General features: G+C 44.1%; 1 protein-coding gene across 3 annotated transcripts in view; it reads left to right on the top strand.

The window, feature by feature from the left end:
* NDRG1 (N-myc downstream regulated 1) overlaps positions 1–24,127 on the top strand; it is a 113,198-nt gene extending 89,071 nt beyond the window's left edge. For all 3 annotated transcript variants that reach the window (XM_063131160.1, XM_063131158.1, XM_063131159.1), the window contains exons 6-16: positions 2,941–3,003; positions 4,819–4,879; positions 5,422–5,508; positions 7,113–7,169; positions 8,343–8,446; positions 9,447–9,503; positions 12,236–12,287; positions 13,488–13,535; positions 19,642–19,677; positions 20,146–20,197; positions 22,366–24,127. In XM_063131160.1, the coding sequence (XP_062987230.1) occupies positions 2,941–3,003; positions 4,819–4,879; positions 5,422–5,508; positions 7,113–7,169; positions 8,343–8,446; positions 9,447–9,503; positions 12,236–12,287; positions 13,488–13,535; positions 19,642–19,677; positions 20,146–20,197; positions 22,366–22,631 (883 nt within the window). In that variant the 3' untranslated portion in view covers positions 22,632–24,127. The remainder of the gene's footprint in view (positions 1–2,940; positions 3,004–4,818; positions 4,880–5,421; positions 5,509–7,112; positions 7,170–8,342; positions 8,447–9,446; positions 9,504–12,235; positions 12,288–13,487; positions 13,536–19,641; positions 19,678–20,145; positions 20,198–22,365) is intronic.
* Positions 24,128–27,666: the final 3,539 nt, after the last annotated feature.

Raw genomic sequence — 27,666 nt, 5'->3', positions numbered from 1 at the left:
CTAAATAAATGTTGAATACATATATGTTGAATAGATATTAACTATAAAATATCATACCACAGCATAATCATTCTTAACATAAAAGTGCACCCTCCACCTCGGGATCTATTCCTGATTCCAAAATCTTATCGTTTCTTCTGCTGGCGGTTTCCCACTTCCCTTAGTAAACACAAATATTAGGAACTGTTTCCAGATTCCTTCAAACTCATTTATTTTAGTTATGCCTTTTCTCCACTTAATATTACAAGTCAATTTATCATTAATAGCTATATCCCATACTTCTTTATACCATTCTTCAGTAAAATATTCCCCTTGAATCTTCCAGTTCCTAGCTACCATCAATCGTGCTGCAGTCAGCAAACTCGATATCAGCTCTTTAATTTCTTTTCCACATTTTAAATCTTTAAATAGTGACAGTAATGCAATCTTTGGTGTTTGTTCTATTTTCATTCCCACTATTTCTTCAATTTCTAAAAACACCATCTTCCATAATCTTTGTACATATTTGCATTCCCACCACATATGTAAATACGTTCCTATTTCCCCACAAACTCTCCAACAATTTGCTGAATATTGCTCATTTATCTTATTCAATCTAATCGGGGTTAGGTACCACCTCCACAAAATTTTAAAATAATTCTCCTTTATTCTCACTGACATACTTCTCAACACTCTTTGTTTCCACAGTCCCTCCCAGCTCTTGCACACTTTATTTAAAATATCCATGCTTTTCTAGTTTCCCCCCCCGACCCCTTCCCCAGGTGTTCGAGGTGGATTACAACAAAAATAAAAGCTGAAACACAAAGTATGAGCCCCAGTTTAAAAGAGCAAACGCAGTCTACCATGAATAGCCCATGAAAATAAAACTGTTTTCACGTAGTACCGAAAAGCCCCCAAAGTCAGCACCATGCATATTTGGGGAGGGTATATTTGAGGTCTCCATTAAAAAAAAGGCCTTCTACAGAGAAGTCCCTGTCCCCAATAGTCACTCACCTGAACTCTAAAGATGAGAGGTACATTTAGGCCAGGGGTGGGCAACCCGCGCCCCCTGAGGTCCCCTGGCACTGGACCTCTGAAATTTGCGATGTTGGCAAAAAACCTGGCCAAACAGATACAGAGGGGCAAGCAGGACAAATTTAGCTTGAATGCAGAGTTCAGCTTGCAGGCCCCTGAAGCTTTACACCCTGCCTTAGACAGGTAACCTTGAAGAACGTAGAGGTTCAAAAATCTTGCTTAGAGATAATCATTATGTGCCTTCACTACTTTATTGAAGCCTGACATCGTGAAATAGGTCTAGGACTAGAAGACCAAAGGACTGGCATCTTTTCCCATTGCAAAGAGCTATCTTTTTATATTTTTCTTCTGTGAAGGGCATGTTCCTTGGTGAACGTTGCTACCTGAAACATTGTGGGATCTTTTGAGCTATGTTAAAGACCTTTCGTGGCGGGCACTTTAAACCTCCAGTTTAGAATAATGTGCATTTTGGGGGTTGCTTTACCCACTACTTGGCAACAAATATGCATGTCTACTTAGCTTGTGAAATACATCTGTCTGGAAACGTTACTACTTCTGTGCTTGCTATAGTTCTGTGATTGTGTAGTGTTTTGTTCTTCTTGTTCTCTTGTATGCAGTGCAATTCATGATGGCAATTCTCTGGTATCAAGTCTTGTCCCACTCTTTCATAATATGGCATGTAACTATTTCTATAGATCAGGGATGTACAACCTGCAGCCCCTCCCCACTCCAAGGCCTTTACTGCAGTCTCCCAAGGATGCCCTGACCCCACTACTGCCGCCAAATTCCCCCCTGCCCGTACTTTCCGCTCTGTCTCCTAGAGATCTCCATTTCCCAGAGTTCACCAAACAGATTACTCTGTCTCTGTCGCTGCTAGCAGCAATGAAAGTGCAATATCTTAATCAGGACCGCTGCCTTATTAAATCCATTGTGGATTTTGGAGAAATCTCTATTGGACACATGTGCAGGTGTTCATGCTCAGGTGTGTATCCCCTGAGCCAGCATCACATGCATCCTTTGGGGCCAAAACAACTTTGCACCTTTGCTGCAGGTGAGCCTCACTTTGAAAAACTGGAAATGATTCATATGATAAATGAATTGAGCTACCTTTTCCTGATCATAGAATCATAGAATAGCAGAGTTGGAAGGGGCTTACAAGGCCATCGAGTCCAACCCCCTGCTCAATGCAGGAATCCACCCTAAAGCATCCCTGACAGATGCTTGTCCAGCTGCCTCTTGAGGCCACAACCTCACCAGGCAACTGATTCCATTGCCGTACTGCTCTAACTGTCAGGAAGTTTTTCCTGATGTCCAGCTGGAATCTGGCTTCCTTTAACTTGAGCCCGTTATTCCATGTCCTGCACTCTGGGAGGATCGAGAAGAGATCCTGGCCCTCCTCTGTGTGACAACCTTTTAAGTATTTGAAGAGGGCTATCATGTCTCCCCTCAATCTTCTCTTCTCCAGGCTAAACATGCTGAGTTCTTTCAGTCTCTCTTCATAGGGCTTTGTTTCCAGACCCCTGATCATCCTGGTTGCCCTCCTCTGAACACGCTCCAGCTTGTCTGCGTCCTTCTTGAATTGTGGAGCCCAGAACTGGACGCAATACTCTAGATGAGGCCTAACCAGGGCCGAATAGAGAGGAACCAGTAGCTCACGTGATTTGGAAGCTATACTTCTATTAATGCTGCCCAAAATAGTATTTGCCTTTCTTGCAGCCATATTTAACTGTTGGCTCATGATGATTTTTTTTTGCTTCTGAAGAAGTATTACCTTGTAAGTTACCGTCACATTCTGGATGCATGAGCATAGTTCATTCTCCTCCAGTGGCAATTAGATGAGTTCTGTCTCTTGTATTTCCTGTTTAGGTGTGGTGTCCAAAACCAAAGCTCAGCTAAATTGTCCCTCTTCCATCATTATTTTTGTAGGTACATGTACCCTTCCATGGATCAACTGGCCGAAATGCTGCCTGGAATTCTAAAGCAGTTTGGGTGAGTAAAGTTGTTCACCTACAGTGGAGTCACTTAGGGCAGGCTTCATTAACCTGGGACCTTCCAGATGTCTCCCATCACTCCCGACTTTTGCCCATGCTCCTCATTCATGTTGGACTTCAGCTCCCAAACGTGTTGAGGACAACAGGTCGGAGAAGTCTGATCTAAGATTTTCAGTGTAGGTTTAAACTGTTTCCCCATTGCACAACAATATCCCAAGCCTGCCTGAAAAGGTTTAACTCCTGATGAACTCCGCCAGTCTTGGTTCTTGTTGAATTCTCTTGTACTTTTTTGAAGTGGCCCTGGAATCTGTTGTGCTGTGGTCCCTTTCAGTTATAGGCTGGTTCTACAAGGATCCCAGATCTTTCTGGTTGCAGAGAAGTCTCTGTGCAACAGGACAAATCTGGTTGTCTCAAACAGATGGGGCTGACCCTCTAAGCAGTAAATAAGAGCCAGCATAATGACTTCAAATGTCTTTCCTTGTTTTTTTAAAGTGAGGCCATCTGCTTAAAAAATCGAATTGCTCATGTTAGAAGTCATGGCGATTTAGTTTTACCATAGCTCATTATCCCTTATGCGATGTTAAATATTGAAAAATAAATGGGCATTTAGTGCCCCACATCTTTCTAATTACTGCGGTAATTGCTATGCAAACCAAATATACATTCATCAATTTCACATGAGAATGTATGGAAGCATAGAATGAACTGCTTAGTCTGCTAGTCAACTATTTAAGCCAGGCAAGTCTAGAACATTTGGTCATTTTTTTCTAAACATGGTCCTTGTGTTACCTTTGGTGCTTTGCACCCTGCCTGGTTTTTGTGTGTGTGGGGGGGGGGGGGTGCTAAGGTGATGTCAAGGCTGATGTGTTCTGTTGAGGATGCAGTGTTGCCTTGTCCTAACTCATCCCACTGTAGTTGGATGGAATATGGAGCTATTACTCTGAGTGCAGAGTAATATTTAATAGCTGTATCAGGAAAGGTGGTGATGGGGGAAGTGGTAGAAACAGTTGAAGCTAGTGCGCCAGCTGCGCCCGTTCCTAGAGCTGTCGGACCTGGCCACGGTGACACATGCCTTAGTTACATCCCGATTGGATTACTGTAACGCGCTCTACGTGGGGCTGCCTTTGAAGAGTGTTCGGAAACTCCAGCTGGTTCAAAGAGCTGCAGCCAGATTGTTGACTGGGGCTGGTTACAGGGAGCAGACAACTCCCCTGTTAAAACAGCTCCACTGGCTTCCAGTCTGTTTCCGGGCACAATTCAAAGTGCTGGTTATGACCTATAAAGCTCTATATGGTTCGGGTCCAGGTTATTTGAAAGAACGTATTCTCCCTTATGAGCCTGCCCGTGCTTTGAGATCTTCTGGAGAAGCCCTTCTTTCAGTCCCACCTTCTTCACAGGCACGCTTGGTGCGAACATGGGAGAGGGCCTTCTCGGTGGCTGCTCTGGAACTCTCTTCCTGGGGAAGCTAGGCTGGCTCCCTCCTTGATGGGCTTTCGGAAGCAGGCTAAAACTTTTTTGTTCAAGCAGGCCTTTGGGGAATAATCCAGCCCTCCATCTATGTTAATGTCTTATAATTTTGTTGTGTATTTTTTAATTGTTTATGGTTTTGTTTCCCTCCCCCCCCCCCCATGTATATTTTAAACTTTGTAAGGCTGCCTTGACGCCCAGCATTGGGCAAAAGGCGGGATACAAATAAATATAATAATAATAATAATAATAATAATAATAATAATAATAATAATAATAAATCAGAATTTGGTTTTGTATACCTTTTAACAAAAAAAAATGTAATTGTTCATAACTACCTTTATAGATTGAAAAGTGTGATCGGAATGGGAACCGGAGCTGGTGCCTACATCTTAACCAGATTTGCTGTAAGTGTTTGTTTGTTTGTTTGTTTGTCCAAAGGCAGCTGGAGGGGCTTTTCTAAAATCTCATAGTTCTTGCACAGTGACTGTAGAAGCATATGTAACATGTTCCGTATAGTTCTGCAGTCTCTGGCCCTGTGAATGCCAACTAGTTAGTGTATGAGTAGTTCTAAAAATCAAAGCCCATGACTTCTTTGCTAGTGGTTTTCGCGTATGTGGATCTGTATAGAAAAAGCTCAGCATGTAAAAGTTTTACAGTCTTTTATCCTGGTCACAGCATAAACGAGTGTTCATGTTTTTTGCATGGTTGCACTGAAAATACTGCTCTGAGTAGTACAAGTCCAGGGTTAATTTGTCCTACAGATTGCATGGCGCTGACTTTTGTCCGCTGGAACACAGTGGCTGAACACTGCTCGGTGAAATTACCTTCACAAAGACAATTTCACTTTCCAAGGGCCTTCAAAATGTGTGTTTTGTATCCTTCCCCAAACCGTTCCTCCTCCTCCTCCAACGCTGTCTACTTGTTCACACGACTCTTTAATCTGCAGCTTAACTATCCTGATATGGTGGAAGGACTCGTTCTTATCAATGTCAACCCATGTGCCGAAGGATGGATGGACTGGGCAGCAACCAAGGTAAACGCTTCATTTGTTGAAAGCTTTAAAATGTTTAAACACCCATTGTTGAAGTAAAATTTGGACAGTTTGGGTACACACACCCAAGCATCCTATCTCTGAGCCCAGTACAAACTTCTAACATGCACCCACCTCCGTTCAGTACCTTCTGTATTTTGGAAATTGGAGGATTCGTTGGTGATCATTTTAGCTTCTTTTAGTTTGTGTAAGCTCCTTACATTTCCTAACAGCTGCCCAATATGCAGGATATTAGTTATGCGCAACCAAGAAATGCCTTGAAGACACAGTTACTGGCTCTGGGATCTACTATCTAACCAAAGGCCCTTCTTGTTTACTGTCACATGTTCTAAGAGCACCTGTAAATCACATCAGCAGCACTGGCTCTTAGTGCCTCTGGCTTATTATGTCGCTTGTCAGCTACCATTTTAGATTGGTTCCATGTGTGCATGTGCACGGAACTATCAAGTTCTGGAATGTTTACTTGTTGAGGTAGCATCTTAATAGGGTAGCAAATTGTCCTAGAGTTTCTTGTTAATGTGTGGTTGTATGTACTCTTTCTGTTCTAGAAGACTACTTGGACCAGATGTTCCATGTTGAGAAAGTTGTTTGTACTTTTCTGACATTGCTTCTGACTAGCTCCACCAACTGTCAGAAAATCTGGGTACATAAGTAGATACATAAATATAGGGAAATACATTTGTACAATGCCCTTAAGCATGATGTATAACTTGTCCTTACGTTTTTCTTCATGGTAATTGGCCAGTGCCTTGTCAAAGAACAGGCTTATAGTGCTCCTTGAGGATGGCTCCTCATAACTCAGAAGGCAGGGGTGGCCTGAATGGGGTAACCAATTGACTCCACATGGAACATAAGAACGTAAGAAGTGCTATGCTGAATCAGACCAAGGGTCCATCTAGTCCAGCACTCTATTCACACAGTGGCCAACCAGCCATTGGCCAGGACATGGTGCAACAGCACCCTCCCACCCATGTACCCGAGGAACTGGTGCACACAGGCTTATGGCCTCGAATACTGGAGATAGCTCGCAACCATCAGGGCTAGTAGCCATTGATAGCCTTCACCTCCAGGAATTTATCCAACCCCCTTGTGTCTTCCCAATGGTACCAAATCCCTAACACAATGAAACTGTTTTGCTGGCTGGTGAAGGTTGGCAGTCTTAGGGCTTATTTCTGTGTAAACACGCATAGGATTGCACCTCCAGTTACTTAAAATTTGACATATCATTGTTAAACTAGTGTTATACCATTGTTAAACTAGCGTTAATTTCTATTGATTGCTGGAGCTTGTAGAGTTTCTCATCAAAATATTTTGTCTTTAAAGTTTATTGAACTTTTGTATTCTGAGCAATATTGGAACCATTGGGACATGCAAATGCTGCTCTTTAAAGGGCTATAAATGTAATGAGTTAGGTATTACACTATTCAGTGCTTAAAGAAAGATCTCTCTAGCACGGCATAAATGAGTATACGTTGTGAGTGTGTGGGTGTGCGTTGTACTGTGTGTGATGTATATGCTTGAGCAATGCAGCCTTTGAGACCACGTAAAGCGTTTGAAGTCCTAATGTGCATTTTTCTGAACTCTAGATTTCTGGCTGGGCTCATGCTTTACCAGATATGGTCATCTCACACCTTTTTAGCAAGGTAAGTGCATTGTAGAACACTAGAATTACAACTTTAAGGTTCAGCCTTTTCTGTGGGTGACATCTTAACTCAAATGGAGAAAAGATGGTAATAGCTGATACACAACTGCAGTTTGCCATGCATGGATTCTAAGACTTAAGGATGACTTACATTTTGCTGTGGTTTATTATTTTGTTAAGTTGAACTGAATCCCTCTTGCCTCACTTCATGAAGACTTCTGCTTTTAAGTGGTGGCAGGCTCTGGGAACTTGCCTGTTGCTCCTGGATGGTTCTCACATGACAATTTAAGAACACTGCATCAAACTAGGCTTAGAAATCAGACCATTTGTATAACTTAAGTGTGGGCATACTAGCATTAGAGTTCAGTTGATATTTTAGTATTTCTGCCTGTTGTAAAAAAAAAGTGTTGCAGGAAATATCACTTAAAAATCATTAAAACATTTGGTTGCATACCATGGCATCTGTAGTGTATCTTTCTGAAACAGAGTTCTGGGTTCTATATTTCACTGTCAAGAATAGAATATCTGCCTGTCGGGAGGGGTAAGAAAGGATTTCTACTCTTGTAACACTGCATGGTATATGTAGCATGGCTGGTTATGAATGTATAGGGGAGTATTGATGTCGAAACATATCTTTAGATTAGAAAACAGCATACTGGCCATGAACAAAAGCCAGTACTACTGTTCAGAACATAAGAGTTGTGTTGGATCAGACTAAGGTCCATATAGTCCAGCATTCTTTTCACACAGTGGCCAACAAGCTGCCCACAGGAAATCCACAAGCAGGACATGACTGAACAGCACCCTCCCATCCATGTTTCCCAGAAAGTGGTATGCATAGATATACTGCCTCTGATTACTGGAGGTAGCATATAGCCACCAGGACTAGTAGTCATTGATAGCCTTATCCTCCACGAATTTGGCCAATCCCGTTTTAAAACCATCCAAATTGGTGGTCATCACCATCTTGTGGAAGTAAATTCCATAGTGTCACTATGCACTGTGTGAAGAAGTCTTGTATCTCCCACCAATCAGCTTCATGTGATGACCCCCTTAGGATCTCATATTATGAGGGCGAAAAATGTCAACCTATCCACCTTTTCCATCTGTTGCCAACTGTTATGACTCTTCTGTTCTGTCAGGGATGTTTAATGACAACATTTCTTAAATTTAGGAAGAGATTCACAATACCCAGGATCTGATCCATACTTACCGCCAGCACATCATCCATGATATGAATCAAAACAATCTGCATCTCTTTGTCAACTCCTACAACAGGTAATATACTATTGGCTCCTCCAGTGCTCCGTGACCATATGAGGGGAACCAGAAACAGAACCTCAGACTGCCTTGGAGATCTTCTAGAGCAGGGATAGGCAACTTAGTGCCCTCCGGATGTTGTTGGGACTGCAACTACATCCCTCACCATTGGCTCTACCATTGGCTCTGCTGGTGAGGGCCAATGCAGTTGCAATCCAAAATCTGGTAGGCCATAAGTTGGCCAGGTCTTGACAGCAGATATGACTTGGCACAAGCAATGTTCTAAACCTCAACATACCTGTGTGTGTGTGTGTGTGTGTGTGTGTGTGTGTATGTAATCAGTTCAAATGACTAAAAGTGTAAGAAGAATTAATCATTAAAGGTTTAAACCTGCATTCTGAATTATAATGCCATCTCCAGGTTATGGAGGGTCCTTGGGCAAGACACCTTAGTGGCCCCCCTCCCTCAATGAATCCACTGACTGACCGGCATTGTCACCAGCTGCTGTTCCTCTTTTCCCTCCCCATCATTACTACCACCTGTTTACTTGTCAGGCAGAGAACCAATGAGCCAATAGGTAGGGATGTCTAGTTCTCCTCCTTCACACCACCACCATTGTCTAGGCCACAGTGAAAGGCAGGTAAACAAGTAGGCTGCAATGAGGAAGTGGAGGGGTATGTTTAGGCGGTTCTTGTCAGTGGGCCCCCTACTGGTGTGTAGGCCCTTGACAGGTGCCCAACCATGCCAACATTTGACACTGGCCCTACTGACTTACATTTGTCCTTCTGGAGTTTGCAATTGGGTTTCCAGTTGACAAGTACCCTCAAATTTTAAACATAAAGCTTAAAAGTGAAGTGTAAAGCTTAAAAGTGACACCCCTCCATGGCCCGCACATCTGCCTTAGGGATTCTATGTTGCCCTCAAGTCGTATCTTGGCAACTCTGAATCCCAATGACCTCCTCCTACTTTTTAAGGAAAGAGTGCTTAATAGTTTAATTTTCTCCTGCTTGTTTTTCAGCCGAAGAGATCTAGACATTGAGCGTCCAATGCCTGGGACAAATGTTGTTACTCTACAGTAAGTATTGTCATAACTCATTTTAACTTGGTGGGGTTGGGGAAAAGGAAGAACGAATCTTCTGAGGTTCACTTTCTGTGCATGGTACAAATACTGGGAGGCAATGAAAATATTTGATGTGAGCTTTTTTGGTCCACTTAAAGGTGGGTTATACAAGCAATAGCAGCAATAACTCAACACCATCTACAATACAGGATAAATAAGAGTCCAGTGTAAGTAATATGCAGTATAGGAACTGCCTATAGTAGGCACATGTGAGCTCATCACTTCAGATTTGGCTTTTAAGTGTAGGGGAAAATAGAACTAATAAATGTGTTGTTGTTGTTGTTTATTCGTTCAGTCGTTTCCGACTCTTCGTGACTTCATGGACCAGCCCACGCCAGAGCTTTCTGTCGGCTGTCGCCACCCCTAGCTCCCCCAAGGTCAAGTCTGTCACCTCCAGAATATCATCCATCCATCTTGCCCTTGGTCGGCCCCTCTTCCTTTTGCCTTCCACTTTCCCTAGCATCAGCCTCTTCTCCAGCTCAATAAATGTGAGCTGTGGAATAAAGAATGTTATACTTGAATTGCTTAGGTTACTATAGGGGTCCTACATTGGGAACCTTTTATCCTCATGAGGTTTCCAGAGTTGAATCGTTGGAATATAGCATCTGGGAAGATAGCAGCAGTAGATCTCAATGGATAGGCAAATGGGCACAATGTTCTAAATGATAAACAGACACATCAGGCATAATTAGAGCATACAACTGCCTGTCCAGCCCTCCTTCTGGTACCCTCTCCACCCTATCTCAGGTACTTCCTCCACAGCTTTTGAAGTATTAGCTTGACCTGTAACTGCTAGGGAGTAGTACATTAACAGTGACACCAAGTTGCTGTTTAATCTCAATTAGGGAGAAGGTGATACATGCAAGTCTTAAGTCTCTTGACCTTTTGATGGTTCAACAGACTGAAGCTTACAGGTCTTAACTTCTTAGAAAAATGAGAGGTAACTGGCTTACCCTTGAGCTGTCCCAGTTACTGAGGCACACAGCAAGTAACTAGAGAATACCTTTTTTAAAAAAATGTGAAGAAATAAAATAGAATCCTAATTTTACATGGCGTAGCGATGGTGCTCTTGGATAAAATCAAAGACCCCCAAGCCTGTTTGTCAGAATGGTGGAATTTGGACAATGTCTCCCCACTGCCCTTCCTCCCAGGCATAAGACAATTTGAGGTGGAGAGTTCTACTAAGGACCCTGATAGTGCTGGGCCTTAATGCTGGTATATTTCTCCAACATGGTGGTCACAAAACCTACCTGCTTTTTTGGTGTACTTAGATGTTTCTTCTTCTGTGTGTCTCCACTCTAATAGTGCACCTTTCCTCTCTTCCTGCTTGTTGCTACTGAGGCTGAATTTTTGAACTTTGCTACTGCAAAGTAATTTATACTGCTGGAAATCCAGATCCAGAGTGGCAGGGATCCTCTGTTTGTGTTATATGTTGGCTTCTGCATCACTTGAAGCTGAATGATGGGAGATTCAGGAAAGATGAAAGGAGGTACTTTTTCACAGAGTACATAACTAAACTATAGAATTTGCTACCTCAAGATCTGGTGATGGCCACCAACGTGAATGGTATTAAAAGGAAGTAGACAAATTCTTGGAGGATACAGCTATCAATAGTTTCTAGTCATGATGGCTATATACTACCTCTAGTATCAAGCAGTATAGTTGCTTGATACTAGAGTGGGAGGGAGCTATGTCATCCATGTCCTACTTGTGGGTTTTCTGTCGGCATCTGGTTGGCCTCTATGAAAACAGAATGCTGAACTAGGTAGACCTTTGGTGTGGTCCAGCTTGATTCTACTTACATTCTTAAATATCTTTGTGCAATATCTCTTTGTGACAATTAACCCACCAACATGCATCCTTTTGGGATGTTGTTATTCTTTAGAAGCTATATGATTCTTCAGTAATTGGTTCACGATTGCTAAAAATACTTGAGATGGCATCACTGAATCAATCTAGATATAACCTAGTTCCTCGCCTACTGTAAGGCAGGTTTTATCAACCAATATTCAACAAGACAGCACCATCTAAACCAGGGGTGGGCAGGAAGTAGATCTCCAGATATTTGGACTTCAATAGTCTCCATTCCTGAGCTTTGGAATTTGGAAGTTGGTCCCGAAAATCTGGAGATCTATTTTCTGCCCACCTCTGATCTAAATACTAACATTGTATCCAATGTTTGTCTAACTTAAGTCCCATTCATTTTAAAAGGTCTGCTCAAGCATCAGATACAGCCCAATAGTACAAATGTGCCCATATAGAGGTACCTGTAAGGCAGCTATAGTTTAGTAAAGCAATTCACTAAGTTGGCACATTGTTTTAAATGTTTTAATAGTTTTACTGCTTTTAAATTATATATTGCTTTAACTTGGTTTATGTTTTAATTTGTTTTTAGCTGTGTATATTTACTATTTTATACTGTATGCTTTTATCTGTACACCGCCCTGAGATCTTATTGATAAAGGGCGGGATATAAATGTTTTAAACAAATAAATAAATTCAAATGGCTCTGACGCAATAAGCAGGCAGTTCAGCTTCTCAGCATTACGGCACGTTTAGTGTTTTGAGTTGCTCAATTGACGGTCTAAAACTTTCTGTGATGGTAGTTTTAACCGCTTCCTTTAAAGGCATGAAGCCATTAAGAGTTAATTATAGAAATGACTGCTTTTTCAATTACTTCCTTTCAGATGTCCTGCACTGTTGGTGGTTGGAGACAGCTCTCCTGCAGTTGATGCTGTGGTACGTACAGATAAACTTGCAGTTTCATGCTTGTCACTCACATGACTCCCAACAGTGGGAAGCTGTTTGTTCCGCAATACTTCCATCCTGGTGGTTTGGTTTTGAATTATTTCATCTCATGTCTTCCCTGATGTTCAGAGTGCTTTACAAGACTGACCTCAGCCCTGTGAGATAGCCCATAATTCCAATGTTGCAGGTGGGAAAACCAGTTCGGGGTGATGGCAACTTCTCCAGGGTTGATTTCTGAAAGCTAGAGCAGGGATGGGGAATTTCAGAGGGTTGGGCTCCATATTGCCCACTTCCCAGAACTCTCCAGGGTCTGCACCATGCTGCCAGAAGTGGTTACCGTGCTGAAATCACAGCGATTCTGCTGGGAAAGGAGCAGCACTAGGAGTGTGTGCCTTGTTTCTCAGTAGAATTGCTGCGGTAGTGTGGTGGCATCCAGACAAAACAGTCTTGGTGGACCACATGCCCCCCCCCCCAGGCTGTGTGTTGCTCATCCCGGGTTAGGAGGCAAGGCATTAAGTACACTCAATATTTCTGCATTCTCATCTACAGCTGTGGGGAAGGGGCAGACGTACAGTTCTGTGAGCGTCTTCTTCCATGCACTTCCAGCATTCTCTTCTGCCTCCTTTTGCGTCCTCACAACTTCATGTGGTACATTAGACTAAAGAGATAATTGACTTACTCAGGTCCACCCACTGAGCTTCTTAGTTGGGCTTCCCTAGTTTGCCTTGACCTTCTAGCCACCATATCACACTTCCTCATGAGTGGATGCCTTGGGAAGAGCCCCATTGTTTCAAAAAAGGATCTAAGTTCCCTGCTATTGAAATTTGGGGAGGGATACCAAACAACGTGTCTGCATTTGGTTGTAAGGAGGTAGATTTTGGAAACCAACCCTACATGACGCCCATAGTGTAATCTGAAGTTGTTGGTGGTTTAAAAACAGAAATAGGAGGCATAGGGCACGTGATCTGGACCATGACATAGGGAAGGGAGTTAACACCTTTCCTCCTACGTCGTGGTTCCAACAAAAAGCACCCACCCAGCTGTTTTTCTTTGAGAGGGAAGCTTCGATAGACTCCTGTGTGATTCCCTCCCAAGCCCAATAGCAGCTACAAGGTGTTGTAAGCAAGACATTTTTGCTATTGAATGTAGAGGGAAGGCTCACCCTTTTCTCCCTCCTCTCTCCCCTAACAGGTTGACTGCAATGCTAAACTTGACCCTACAAAGACAACACTCTTGAAGGTAATAAACATAAGTAGTCTGTCCAAAAGCAGAGTTCTTTAGCTTTTATAAAGGTCTAAGCCTTTTTTTGAAAGTGTCTAGAGTAACTGAACTTAGTGACAAGGGGCTTCCTTGTGCAATGAATATACTGGATCATTGCTGTAAAAATCACTGTGGGGCATAGAGAAAGGTGCGGGGATGTGACCATGTACATTGATGGTGCTATATAAATAAATAATAATAATAATAATGTGACGGCCGCAGGTTGTGCAGTTGGTCCTTCTTTCCCCATTATATTCCAAGCGGCTGACCTATATTCTTCGACATGTATTAGGACTCTAAGCATTTTTAGAGGTCAAAAGATAATGCTACCAGTACTGCATTTAGAAACTCATTCCATAATGGTTTTTAATCCTGCCAAAGGTTGGTTTCAGAAGGTCAGATAACAAAGGGCAGCCATTCATCCCCTCCCACCTTTGCTCCCTGGCTGAAGAGAAGGCAGATCTGTGTCAAGCCTAGTACCGGGAAACTGTTGTTGCCTTTCGTTGGAGGTTCTTCCAGCGTTTGGCCGTTTGCTCATGTCAGTGTCCTGTACACTGCTGTGTCATTTTCATGGCTCCTTCCACTTATTCTAGAGTTTCTGCCTTTAAAAGTTGTAGTTAATTAGAAAGTCTGAAATGAGCAATGGTCAGCATGGCTGCTTCTGCAGGGCCCAGGGCTGCTCTTATACTCCTAGCCAGAATACATAAGCTTGTTAGTTTACGTGAAGATATACAGGATCTTTCTTTTTGTTCTCAAGCAACCAGGATGATCAGAGGTCTGGAAACAAAGTCCTATGAAAAGAGACTGAAACAACTGGGCACGTTTAGCTTGGAGAAGAGAAGATTGAGTCGAGACATGATAGCACTCTTCAAATACTTAAAAGGTTGTCACACAGAGGAGGGCCAGGATCTCTTCTCAATCCTCCCAGAGTGCAGGACACGGAATAACGGGCTCAAGTTAAAGGAAGCCAGATTCCGGCTGGACATCAGGAAAAACTTCCTGCCTGTTAGAGCAGTACGAGAATGGAACCAGTGACCTAGGGAGATTGTGGGCTCTCCCACACTAGAGGCATTCAAGAGGAAGCTGGACAACCATCTGTCAGGGATGCTTTAGGGTGGATTCCTGCATTGAGCAGGGGGTTGGACTCGATGACCTTACAGGCCCCTTCTAACTCTGCTATTCTATGATTCTATGAAACTAGATTTTGCCTGAGTTAGCAGCTCCCAAAGAGAGGGAGAGAGACCGGCAAGTTGGGGGTCTTTGCCAGACACTTCCCTCTTCTGTTTACTGAAGAAAATAAGTGCTTCAGTGTTAAAAATGTTTCAGTGTTAAAAATGATTGCAATAATATATGTGTAACTTAAATGAAATAAGGAAGGAACATAGCCTGAATGTAAAGGCTATAATGTTGCCATCGCTACTTAAATAATGCAATTCCTCAGTTTGGGGAATTGTGTGAAGCAAAAAATACATAAACATTCCACAAGCAGGAAATGCTCAGATTCATAAGATTCTTTAGCTAATAAAAGTAAAGAATCAAAAGCTGGAAAGGCCTGGACAGTTGGTTTGGTTAAAAGCCAGGCAGAGCAATTCTATACTGTCGTTGTGCCAGGGCTTGAGAGTGCACTGCCACTCTGCTGATGGAATAGCCACCATCTCCAGTGCATGACCAGAACGTATCCAGTGCAGGATGCACAGCTGCAAGAAACACTGAAAGGCTCTGTCTGCTTTCCTCAATATGCACAATGCACACATCATAAGATCATAGTGCCCCCAACACTTGAGATCCTGTAGAACAAGCAGCAAGTACACCGCTTCAGAGACCTCTGGTGGCTGTGCAGGAAGGGACCTGAGTCCTCTCCCCCAGACCACACTCTGAGCACTAGCACCCTGGCTTGGGACCCAGTCAGCTTCTCCCAGACAACCCATAGGATCAGTCTAGCGGTTTACCAGTAGGCCTCTCTACCTTTGTTCATGCCACTCCTTTCCAAGTGCTTACTGAATTTTGGTGACACCCATGATATTGGTGCACCCTGATAGGCCTACTCCAAGAGATGGAGTGTGTGTGTGTGAGAGAGAGAGAGAGAATATGGAGGAGCACAGGTAGTTTCAAGTTCTCTGCCCCCCTTTCCCGTGAGGTCGGGGCAGTGACCACTGTCACTAACTCCCATCACGCACAGAAATGGATGTGGCATTTTATTAGCCTTTCTCGAACAGCTCCAGGGATGGAGCAGATCCAAGTGATAGGGCTTCCCGAGATGATGGTGATGATGATTTATTTATATAGCACCATCAATGTACATGGTGCTGTACAGAGTAAAACAATAAATAGCAAGACCCTGCTGCATAGGCTTACATTCTAATACATTCTAATCATTACATTCTAATAATGATGATTTATTACATTTCTATACCGCCCCATAGCCGAAGCTCTCTGGGCGGTTTACAAAAATTAAAAACAGTGAACATTAAAAAGAAATATACAAAATTTAAAACCATAAAAAGCATAAAATACAAACAAAAACAGACGATATCCATTTAAAAACAACTATTCTGGGGTCCGTTAAAAAAAACTCAGCATATGCTGTTAAACGCCTGGGAGAAGAGAGAAGTCTTGACCTGGCGCCGAAAAGATAACGTTGGGGCCAGGCGAGCCTCGTCAGGGAGATCATTCCGTAATTGAGGGGCCACCACTGAAAAGGCCCTCTCCCTTGTTGCCATTCTCTGAGCTTCCCTCGGGGTAGGCACCCGGAGGAGGACCTTAGATGTTGGGCGTAGTGTACGGGTAGGTTCATGTCGGGAGAGGCGTTCCGTCAGGTATTGTGGTCCCTAGCCGTGTAAGGCTTTATAGGTTAAAACCAGCACCTTGAATTGGGCTCGGAAACATACAGGCAGCCAATACAAGTTTATTTATTTATTTATTTATTTATTTATTACATTTTTATACCGCCCAATAGCCGAAGCTCTCTGGGCGGTTCACAAAAATTAAAACCACAAAAAACATCCAACAGGTTAAAAACACAATTACGAAATACAGTATAAAAAGTGCAACCAGGGTAAAACCACACAGCAAAGTTAATTATAAGATTAAAATACAGAATTAAAACAGTAAAATTTAAATTTAAGTTAAAATTAAGTGTTAAAATACTGAGTGAATAAAAAGGTCTTCAGCTGGCGACGAAAGCAGTACAGTGTAGGCGCCAGGCGGACCTCTCTGGGGAGCTCGTTCCACAACCGGGGTGCCACAGCGGAGAAAGCCCTCCTCCTAGTAGCCACCTGCCTCACTTCCTTTGGCAGGGGCTCACGGAGAAGGGCCCCTGTAGATGATCTTAAGGTCCGGGTAGGAACATATGGGAGGAGGCGTTCCTTCAGATAACCTGGCCCCAGACCGTTTAGGGCTTTAAATGTCAATACCAGCACTTTGAATCGGGCCCGGACCTGGACTGGCAGCCAATGAAGCTGGAAAAGGACTGGCGTAATGTGATCTCGTCGGTCAGTCCCTGTTAGTAAACGGGCTGCCCTATTTTGTACCAGCTGAAGCTTCCAGACCGTTTTCAAAGGCAGCCCCACGTATAACACATTGCAGTAATCCAAACAAGAGGTTATTAGAGCATGGATAACTGTAGCTAGGCTATCTCTGTCCAGATAAGGGCGTAGTTGGTATATCAACCTAAGCTGATAAAAGGTGCTCTTTGCCACTGAGTTCGCCTGTGCCTCAAGTGACAGTTCTGGATCGAAGAGCACCCCCAAACTACGGACCCGATCCTTTAGGGGGAGTGCAACCCCGTCCAGGACAGGGCAAACATCACCTCGCCGGACAGATGAATCATCCGCTAACAGTACCTCCATCTTGTCTGGATTACCGTGCTCAGGCACTGGTTCAGAACAGTCAGAACAAGTGGGCCAAAGAGATGGGTTTTTTGCTTTGGCAACCCTATGGAGTAGCAGCTGGAAGTCCAGCGGATGGGCCTCCCTCCTGGTCTGCATGGAAATGGCTGTCAGACAGATCCTGTCCCTGTGGGAGAGTGACCTGTGGAGAGGAAAGAGAGACGCAGAGAGAGTGTAATGAGCAATTGTCTGTAGCCAGAGTGGGGTTAGTCCCCAAACCTGGATTTACAGTAGGTGTTTGGGAAGAAGTGAGAGAGAGGGAAGGAAGGAAGAGGTGATACCTGGGTGCTCTGCCGAGATGTGCGGTGGACTTCCATTGCAGCAGTTGTGCTCCGTGCATCCAGGCTGTGGTCCTGTGAAGCCAAAGAGAAGTTTGGCTGGCGGTTGGAGTGGAGTTCCAGTCTATGTTTGCACCCTTAGTGTGCGATCCTATGCATGTATAGACAGAAATGAGTTCTACAATTCCCAGCAAACTGTCTGTTTTATATTGTGCCTTTAAGTTTTAACATTATATTTTATGCTGTACTTATGGCTTTAACTGTTGTGAACTGCCCAGACAGCTTCAGCTGTTGGGTGGTATAGAAATGAAATGAAATAAATGAAATATGCCAGTTGCACATGCATTCCGGCAGCTACTGGGGAAAGATCGGTGCATGTAGCCACCTCGCTTGCAGTCCTTGCGTTCACAGTGGGGCTACTTAGTTCAGTTGATGGCCATCCTGCACGTTCAGCATAGTTGTGCTTCCTACAATATAGCTAAACACCAATCCAGCCACTTCCTACCGTCTAGGTGAAATCTAATCCCAGCTAAAGCAGAAATAGTATATTAAGCTGGGTTAAGCAGGGGTGTGCAGTGTTTGCTTCTGGCCAAGGTCAATGGCACGTTCCTCCTGAGCCCACGCCTGCCACGAGCACGGCAGTTGTGTGCATGAGTGTCTGACCTAGTTTCTGTGGCCGTTACATAGCTACATCAAAAAATTTGTGAACCGCCCGGAGAGCTTCAGCTATTGGGCAGTATAAAAATGCAATAAAATAAATAAATACATCTCAGTGCCCTTCTTAGGGAAAAAAACAAAAGCTTGTCCATCTAGTTCTTGGAGTTAGTCTATTGGTCACCATCGTTCAGGAGATGACACTTTGCCCGCCCCCTCCCTGAGGTCACAGGTTAATAACGTTAAAGCCCTGTGCTGTCCTGGAAGTATAACATGCTTGTAACTAATCTACAAGAGGACAGTGGGACATCTGTACCAGAAGGAAACCCTATTCCAATTTTAACAATCTTTTTTTTTTTTCTATCTGTCAAGTCTGGCTTGTTCTGGATTGCTTTGTTTTTGCAAGAAGTTGACGTTCTTCTGGGTGCAAACTATTGAATTTGTACTTCTTCTGCTTCTCTTCCTCTACATAAGAGGAGGGCAATTTGTGGCCTTCCAGATGTTGTTGGAATTCAAGTCCTGGCACCCCTCACCGTTGGCTATGCTGGCAGTTGCGCAGTCCAACAACATCTGGAGGGCCCCCAGTTGCCCACTCTTGCTCTACATCTTCACCCGTGGCATCTTAGGACAAATGGCTTTGCATGACGGTTACCCAAAGGAGAAGCATGTTGTCCACAAACCAGCCTTTTCTTATGTGCATCCCCATTTCACACATCTCAAGATGAGGGTATGGAAAAGTGGGAATCCTTACTTTAAGCAAGATATTATGGAACCATGATTTCCATTTATTTCTTGTGCTGAAGCTTTTCAGACTTTTGATCAAATTCCAACCAAGTACAGTTGCTTCTCATTTTTCTGACTAATGCCCACATACACATGAAATTACATACACTTGCACATGGTCCTTTTATATGCTGTATAAATTGTATTTTTATTCTTTCATTAGATCTTGAGCTCCTGCTTAGGGCATTTACAGTAGACGTTCCATAATCATATGGGTTGTAGACTAAGAATTATAATTACAGAATTCCTTCGTTTCTTTATTGATTTATTATTATGTGCGTTCTTCCTTTTGTTGCCTTTATTTTATTTTATTAACTTTATTTCGAAATAAAATTTCATGGAAAAAAGAAAAGGAAAAAAATATCCTACTTCTGATGGGGTGGGGGCACCCTATTGCCCTTTAATGAAATGCTAAACTTGTATGTAACAAATACAAAAGGACCCCGCTCAGTTAAAAACAAAAACCCGTTCTTTTACCCCCAGATGGCTGACTGTGGTGGTCTTCCTCAGGTTTCTCAGGTAAGATTTGACTCACTGTGGGATTCCAGTTCATCCCATGGCAGGGTGGGGGACAGTGGCAGCATAGAATTCACTTTGTACTAGTAACTGAAGTCTCATGTTGGTGGATTAAAGCTGGGTATTACAGCCCTGTAGGGATGGGTTTCTGAGGCTGGCATCCTGTAACAGGGTTCCATGTTTCCCATGGGCAGGAAAAGCTGACATGTAGCAAAACAGCCTGAGTCTTTGCCACTTCCCATTGGGCAGGACGTATGGCAGGTGAAGCGCTTAGCCCTTTGACTGTTTTGCCATTCGGTCAAAGGCACTGCCAATCCCCCCCCCCCCCCCAACACCAGACCATTTGTGATACCCTGGGGCTGCTAAGATGGTTCATATCGCTGCCCAAATGCAGTCCACAATAGTAAACACTCTCCCATTGACAATTCACTATGTGCAAATATTTTTAAAATGTGTATCTTCTCTTTACAGCCTGCAAAGCTTGCTGAAGCTTTCAAATACTTTATCCAGGGAATGGGATACAGTAAGTATATGTCTGAAGTAATCTTGCTTAAATTACCATACTGAATGTGAAAGCAGTTTGTGTGTTATTTAAAGCTTATTTAACCCCACAAATTGCCACAATCTACTGGAAGCAAGCAAGCACACTATCTTCAGCTCATCTTTTTTTTCCTTTTGCTTCTGCTTTCAATTAACAATCTATGATCATCTTCATTGGTTTGTGACATCCAAACCTAGACACTCTGGGTTGTTCAGTGATTAAACAGCCCAGAGTTCACCCAACAACAAACCATGGGTTAACTCTGGGTTGTTTAATCCCTAAACAACCTAGAGTGTCTGAGTTCAGATGCCACGATAAACCTACAAATGGGAAAATCATAGATTGTTAATTGAAAGTGGAAACAAGGAGCTTGCTTGGGTCATCGTGATGTGCATCAATGGGGTTCTTGTTGGCGAAAGTTGCTAAAGATGCCTTCAGTTGTTTTGCTCAAGAATTTTTAGTGGGATGTAAAATGCTGAAGAAGGAATGTATTGCTGTTGGGCTCCATAATAAAAATTAGTGAGCTGCTGGTGTGAGGAGAGGACTTTAGTTATTTGGGATTCCCAGTAGACTCTTATAAAGAGATGGAAAGTCCTGGATTTATCCCAGGTGTTTGGAAACAACGGTTGTAGGGCATGCAAAATAATTCTTGGATTGTTGCAAAATATTAGCTCCTTCATGAGTTACTTGCACGAAGAAGCAAACTGTGTTCAAACGAGCAGTACGGTCACACATTTAGCCATGCACCGACTATTGCACAACTGCCTATGCCACCATCTGTGCATACGTGTGATGTCTATGGCAGGGAAGCCATATTATTATTTATTATTTATCATATTTATACCCCGCTCCTCAGCCAAAAAAGGCTCTCAGAGCGGCTTACACTTAGCAAAAAAGACAGTCCCTGCCCTCAGGCTTACAGTCTAATAAAGACATGACACACAAGGAACAGGAGGGAGGGAGGGAGGGAGGGGGGAGGAGAGAGAGAGAGAGAGTCCAACAGGAGCAGGCCATGATGTTTCTTCTGCCTGCTCCTGTCCCCTTGTTCTTTCTTCTTCCCCACAGGGCCAAGATGACAGTTTGCCCTGTGGGGGTGGGGGAAGAGTCCAACAGGAGCAGGCCATGATGTTTCTTCTGCCTGCTCCTGTCCCCTTGCTCTTTCTTCTTCCCCACAGGGCCAAGATGACAGTTTGCCCTGTGGGGGTGGGGGAAGAGTCCAACAGGAGCAGGCCATGATGTTTCTTCTGCCTGCTCCTGTCCCCTTGTTCTTTCTTCTTCCCCACAGGGCCAAGATGACAGTTTGCCCTGTGGGGGTGGGGGAAGAGTCCAACAGGAGCAGGCCATGATGTTTCTTCTGCCTGCTCCTGTCCCCTTGCTCTTTCTTCTTCCCCACAGGGCCAAGATGACAGTTTGCCCTGTGGGGGTGGGGGAAGAGTCCAACAGGAGCAGGCCATGGTGTTTCTTCTGCCTGCTCCTGTCCCCTTGTTCTTTCTTCTTCCCCACAGGGCCAAGATGACAGTTTGCCCTGTGGGGGTGGGGGAAGAGTCCAACAGGAGCAGGCCATGATGTTTCTTCTGCCTGCTCCTGTCCCCTTGTTCTTTCTTCTTCCCCACAGGGCCAAGATGACAGTTTGCCCTGTGGGGGTGGGGGAAGAGTCCAACAGGAGCAGGCCATGATGTTTCTTCTGCCTGCTCCTGTCCCCTTGCTCTTTCTTCTTCCCCACAGGGCCAAGATGACAGTTTGCCCTGTGGGGGTGGGGGAAGAGTCCAACAGGAGCAGGCCATGATGTTTCTTCTGCCTGCTCCTGTCCCCTTGTTCTTTCTTCTTCCCCACAGGGCCAAGATGACAGTTTGCCCTGTGGGGGTGGGGGAAGAGTCCAACAGGAGCAGGCCATGATGTTTCTTCTGCCTGCTCCTGTCCCCTTGCTCTTTCTTCTTCCCCACAGGGCCAAGATGACAGTTTGCCCTGTGGGGGTGGGGGAAGAATCCAACAGGAGCAGGCCATGATGTTTCTTCTGCCTGCTCCTGTCCCCTTGTTCTTTCTTCTTCCCCACAGTACTATAGTCACTGATCTACCTAATTTACGTTGTTGTTGTTGTTTTAAGAAAGCCTGCTCAAGTTAGTCAATGAGAGCGTGGTTTCTCTTTGCAGTGCCGTCTGCAAGCATGACCAGACTCATGAGATCCCGCACAGCGTCTGGGTCCAGCGTCACATCCCTTGAAGGGGGCAGGAGCAGGTCCCACACTGGTGAAGGGTCCCGCAGCAGATCCCACACTGGCGAGGGGCCCAGGAGCAGATCCCATACTGGTGACGGTGCCCGGAATCGCGCTCACACAGACACCCGCATTGAGCTCACTCCTAACTCTGCAAACAACGCTGAACAGCCGGGCCCCAAGTCGATGGAGGTTTCCTGTTAAATGAGCGGGGCTCAAATTGGAACCGAAACGTAACCGCCAACCACGGTGTATCGCGATATTTAACCCAAAGTGTGTTCTGTAACACATGGCTCTGTCCCCTGCCCAGAGTTGAACAGGGACCAATAAAGCAGACATCTCAGTTGCTCTGTTCCCCTAACAGAGGTTGCTGCTATTCTTTCCTCCAACTAATTCTAGATTGCTTTAAGACCTGTCCAGTGGTAAAGCTAACCGCATTTGTGAGAGTCAAGATTGAAACTTAATCAGCCTCGAGTCTTGCTCAGAAACAAAGTCTTTGAGGCAGGTATCCCCACCCCCACCCACCGCTCTAAAATAAGGCAAAGAACTTGCCCCAGGTTTTTGCATTGGGAACAGCAATGCACGATGGAAGGCTTCTTAGAAAAAGCTTGCCATCGCTGGTCAAAGCCAGAGTTACTCAAATCTGTACATAGTAATCAATTGGTATTATGTATCTGGCCTTGTGAGTAGTGTCCAAGGCCTGTTTTCCTACATGGATATGTACTTAAGACAGGAAACTGGATGCAACTTTCAAGCAAATGAACTGCCGGATGTTATTTTGTGTTACCTGGCACTTAGTTGCAATTTCCCCCCTTTTAGAACTTAAATTGCTTAACTAAGTAAGGGTGAGGTTCAAAAGCCTGTCTAAAGCATGCTGGCCTTTAGTCTTCGGTTTTGCACCTTGAAGGCTATCTGGAGGTGGCAAAGCTACTTGGTCCTAGTTGTAGTAAGGGTAATTCTACAGGGCCGTTGGGTGCACCAAGGGTTCCCTGCTGGTGAGGGTTTTTTTTCCTGATCTCTGTTTGCTTGAGGCATTTGGGCAGTCATAACAAAGATTGGGTTCTCCAATCAGACCCATTAATAAATTGACTTAGAAGGGGGAACATTTGAATAATGGTTATAAAGAACTATATGGTCAACTGCCATATTCCTTAGGCCCTAAAACTTGAGGGTTAGGACTGATCCTGGACAAAGTGTATCCCACAATGTTTATGAGGGGGGGGAGATGTAAGGCTGTAATGGAGATTTACTTTGATGACTGTAAATGTAGAGAGATGTATTGATTCTGCAACTTAAAGCTATTCACTTGATGTCTGCAGAGCTGTATTTTGGGGAATCTACGGGCAACCCAACGGATTCCCAGCATAGATGGGAGTTTTAGTTTTTACAGATTTGTCTTTCCACTGGCTTTCTATCTATTTGCTACATCACCACTCTTAATATAGCTAATGAATTTTGGATATCAAGCATTTAAAGCAACAAGCATCTCTACACCTGAATATATCAGGTAGTAAAAGAGAACTGATCTCTAGTGTAGGTTAATCACCTATTTTTAAAATGACAGCTTCAGAGTTTCCTGGGTGGTTTGTAAGGAGGAACAGCAGACTGTAATTGAGAGGCTAAACTTGTCTATTTGGAGAAAGTTTATTAATGAATTATTTGTATTTATTTCAAAAAGAAAATAAATTTGTAACTTTGCAGTGGTTGGTATTTGTTCTGTGTCCAGAGCATAATGGTGGGATGATAACTAATATTTTTTTTATTAAGAATGGGCTTAACTTCCACTTCAGTTGACCCAGCACAACTGATAGAATTCATCTGAAGGTAGACCTATCAGAGGCTGAAAATGCACCTTGCTACTCAAGATCAGGCAGGAATTTAAGTCCTTGCAAATAGGTATCAAAACATCATGGACCAGTAGGACGTCTGCATCTGTTTCTTGGCCAATGAGAGATTAGATGGGCACCATGACAGGGGAAAAGACTATCTCTGCTTTCATTTTGCTGTCTGGACTTCTGCACTCCCCTCATCTGTACATGATTAAATCCTGCCACTTTTGCCCAATACAACTCAACCCGTGTGGGGAGGAGACAGGAAATCTCCTGTTTTATATGTTTTAACTTTTACTTAAACAAAATCTGCAAGAAGATCAGACTTGAATTCGTCTGGTACTACACAGACACGCTGTTCCCTTCGAAGTGCTACTGTTGTCCTGAGATGCACTTTCGCTCCTTCCAATACACATTTTATTTCTGAGGAAGGTTGTGATTGAGGTTTAACTTTAAAAATTTGCTAAAAATCAGGGCATGATCTGATTTGCTTCAAAGTTGGCTTGCATAAGGTCTTACGTGGAAGCTATCATGGTGCCCAGTTACATGTCTTTAACTGTAAAAATGACGGAGATGAATGCAGTTTTGTAAATGGGGGGAATGCTGAAATCTTAAAAAATTCCTTAAAAATCAGGGGATGATCCAATTTGCTTCAAAGCTGGCATGCATAAGGCCCTATGTGGAACCTATCATGGTGCCCAGTTACATGTGTGTATCTTGAAAAATGACAGAGATAAATGCAGTTTTGTAAATGGGGGAAACTTTAAAAATTCCCTAAAAAACCAGGGGATGATCAGATTTGCTTCAAAATTGGCATGACTAAGAATCTATTTAGAAGCTATCATGGTGCCCATTTTCATGTGTATATATGCTTGGGAAAAGATCCAAATTGGTCTGAAGCTATTTGGACTTACCCAAACCGCTTCAGATCGATTCGGACAGACCCGATTCGGATTTGGAATTTGGAGGTCCAAATCACCCCAATCCACTTTGGATTCGGAATTTGGATCCAAAGCGGTGCACAGCTAATTATCTACATACGACAGTGATTTCCAGTCTCAGCTTGGGACATCTTCAGCATGCTGCAAAATGGATCTGAAGGATGTCTTGAACCAGCCATTCCTCAACCTTTTCCTCTCTAAATGTTTGAGACTACAACTGTCATCAGCCACACACATGGTGGAAGTTATAGTCTAAGATATCTGGAAACCACCACGTTGGGGAAGGCCAAATACTAACTTCGTCCTAATAGAGGGTGTTATGGCAACATTGATAATCTAACAGCTGATGGCATAAGGAGTCCTAGGAACATTCCCCTGTCCCAGAAAGCATTGTCCCATCTGACTGGTCAAAATGGAGGGTGGCTGGCCTGGCATCTTCTTTGCAAGTTCTGAGCTGTTTGGGAATTAGGGTGCTAATGAATAAATAAGTTCAGGGGAAGATAGGAAGCTGCCATGCTGGCTGGGCTTGAGGGAAGCTGTGGTCCAACAGAGCTGAGGACCCCATGTTGGGGAAGGCTGGCCGAGACTTGTCTGACAGGGGCTATTCCCAGCTCTGCCTGGAGATGCCAGGGATTGAACCTGCCACCTTTTGTAACCAAAGCATGTGCTCTGTCGTTCAGCAGCAGCCCCTTCCCTGTATTCCTACCCACTCCCACCATCAGCCCCAGATCACATAATCAGGGTTTATGGGAATTTTAGTCTGACGCAGCATGTAGTCCCAGAGCATGGTCTGAAGGCACATGAGGCAGCTCCCTTGCTGAAGCTAAGCAGGTCTGATTCCGGTCAGTGCTTGGACCACCAGGAACCATATGTAACCATGTTGAGCTCCACAATGGAAGAAAGGTGGGATATAAATGCAATAAATAAATATCTGGAGAGCCACAGGTTCCTAATGGAACTGAGAGTACACCTAGGAGTGTTCTCTCACTGGCAGAGAAATGACAGGATGGGTTTCATTCCAGTGAAAATAGCACGCATGGCTTCTGACCTGGTCAGTCACCAAGCCAACTGGTAGTACAGCCTTGAGGATTCAGAGTTGAAGTGGCATTATACAGAGTCAGGAGACAGGCAGTATGTCTAGTAGACCAACCTGGTGCCCTCCATATGGTTTGCATGACTTCTCCCAGGATTCCTGATCATTGCCAATCCTGCCTGGGCCTGGCAGGAACTGAAATCCAAAACATCTGGAGGGCACCAGGTTGGTCTACATCAGCTGGCATCAGATCTCTAGTATTTCAGGCAGGGCTCTTTCCCAGCTCTACTGGGAGAAGCCAGAACCAAACCTGGAGCCTTCTGTATGAAGGCTCCCTCTTCCCCTGAGCTACAAGGGATTGCAGTGAGAAAACAAAAGTAGGATAGCTGAAGGCACAGATGCATCTTTCGAGAAATAAACTTAGCACGTGCAATTGGCCGATCTTGAATTTCTTAAGGATAAAGAGCTTTCAAAGTTGAGGTTTTAGTTATTACTTGGCTAGGTGGAGGATAGTTCTGGTTGTCTGTTTAGATCTACCTCTTCGAAGAAGCTCAACTCTTAATAGAGGCCAATAGCTGTAGAATCAGCTGCACTGGTAAAGCAAAAGCAAGGGAGAGGATACTATATAGAGTCTTTGCTCAAAACAATCACATCACAACGTGACACTTGCCTTGCAAACGTGTATGAGGCTATTTCTGAGCTTTGTCCCAGAAACAGATCATTGTCCCATCCAGGAGGGACGTGGGCCCGGCTAGTGACCTAAGCTGCTTAACTTGAAGATGGGCAGAAAGCAATCAAATCTTTCTAGTGACAGCCGGGTACACACCTGCTCTGGTGAAAAGAACTGGCAGGACTGCACGATGGACAACGTCAAAATGCCCTTGGGAGAAGCATGTTCAACACACCTCAAATCCCATTCCTGCCCCTGCAGATGGAGCCTCATCTGCTTGTATACTGAAGCACCCGATGAGAATATACTACAGGGATGAAGTGAAGTGTGTGTTGGGGTGTCAGGCTTTGCTGGCTGACCAAAGTTGAATTGCGAGGACATCAATAAATCCCTTGCAGATAAGGCAGGCAATAAACCTGTCTAGGCCAGGAAAGGAGGGAAGACAAGGCAAGGTCAGGCTATATGCAGGGCTGGGAAGTTTACCAGTCCAACGAAATAAATTCATTGAGGCAGCGTTAATGTGTAGTTTGGTGCAAAACAGAAGGAATAACTGCATAGTGTGGTATAGGGCTTAGAGCGTTGGACTGGGACTCTGGACAGGGCCAGCCCTACCATGAAGTGGTGGGAAGCTGGCACAGCAGGCGGCAGAGTATGGGAAGAGTGGTGCTCTCTCCCTCCAAAGGGTCTGCTGCTTCTTGGTCCTGTTGGCTTACTTCTCCTGACATGGACACGTGCACCTGTCTGCCTCGCTAACCTGTTGCCTATA

Source organism: Elgaria multicarinata, chromosome 7, assembly GCF_023053635.1.
Source record: "Elgaria multicarinata webbii isolate HBS135686 ecotype San Diego chromosome 7, rElgMul1.1.pri, whole genome shotgun sequence".
Taxonomy (NCBI): Eukaryota; Metazoa; Chordata; class Lepidosauria; order Squamata; family Anguidae; genus Elgaria; species Elgaria multicarinata.
Note: the sequence above shows the minus strand (reverse complement) of the source record. Positions and strands in the feature narration are given on the sequence as shown.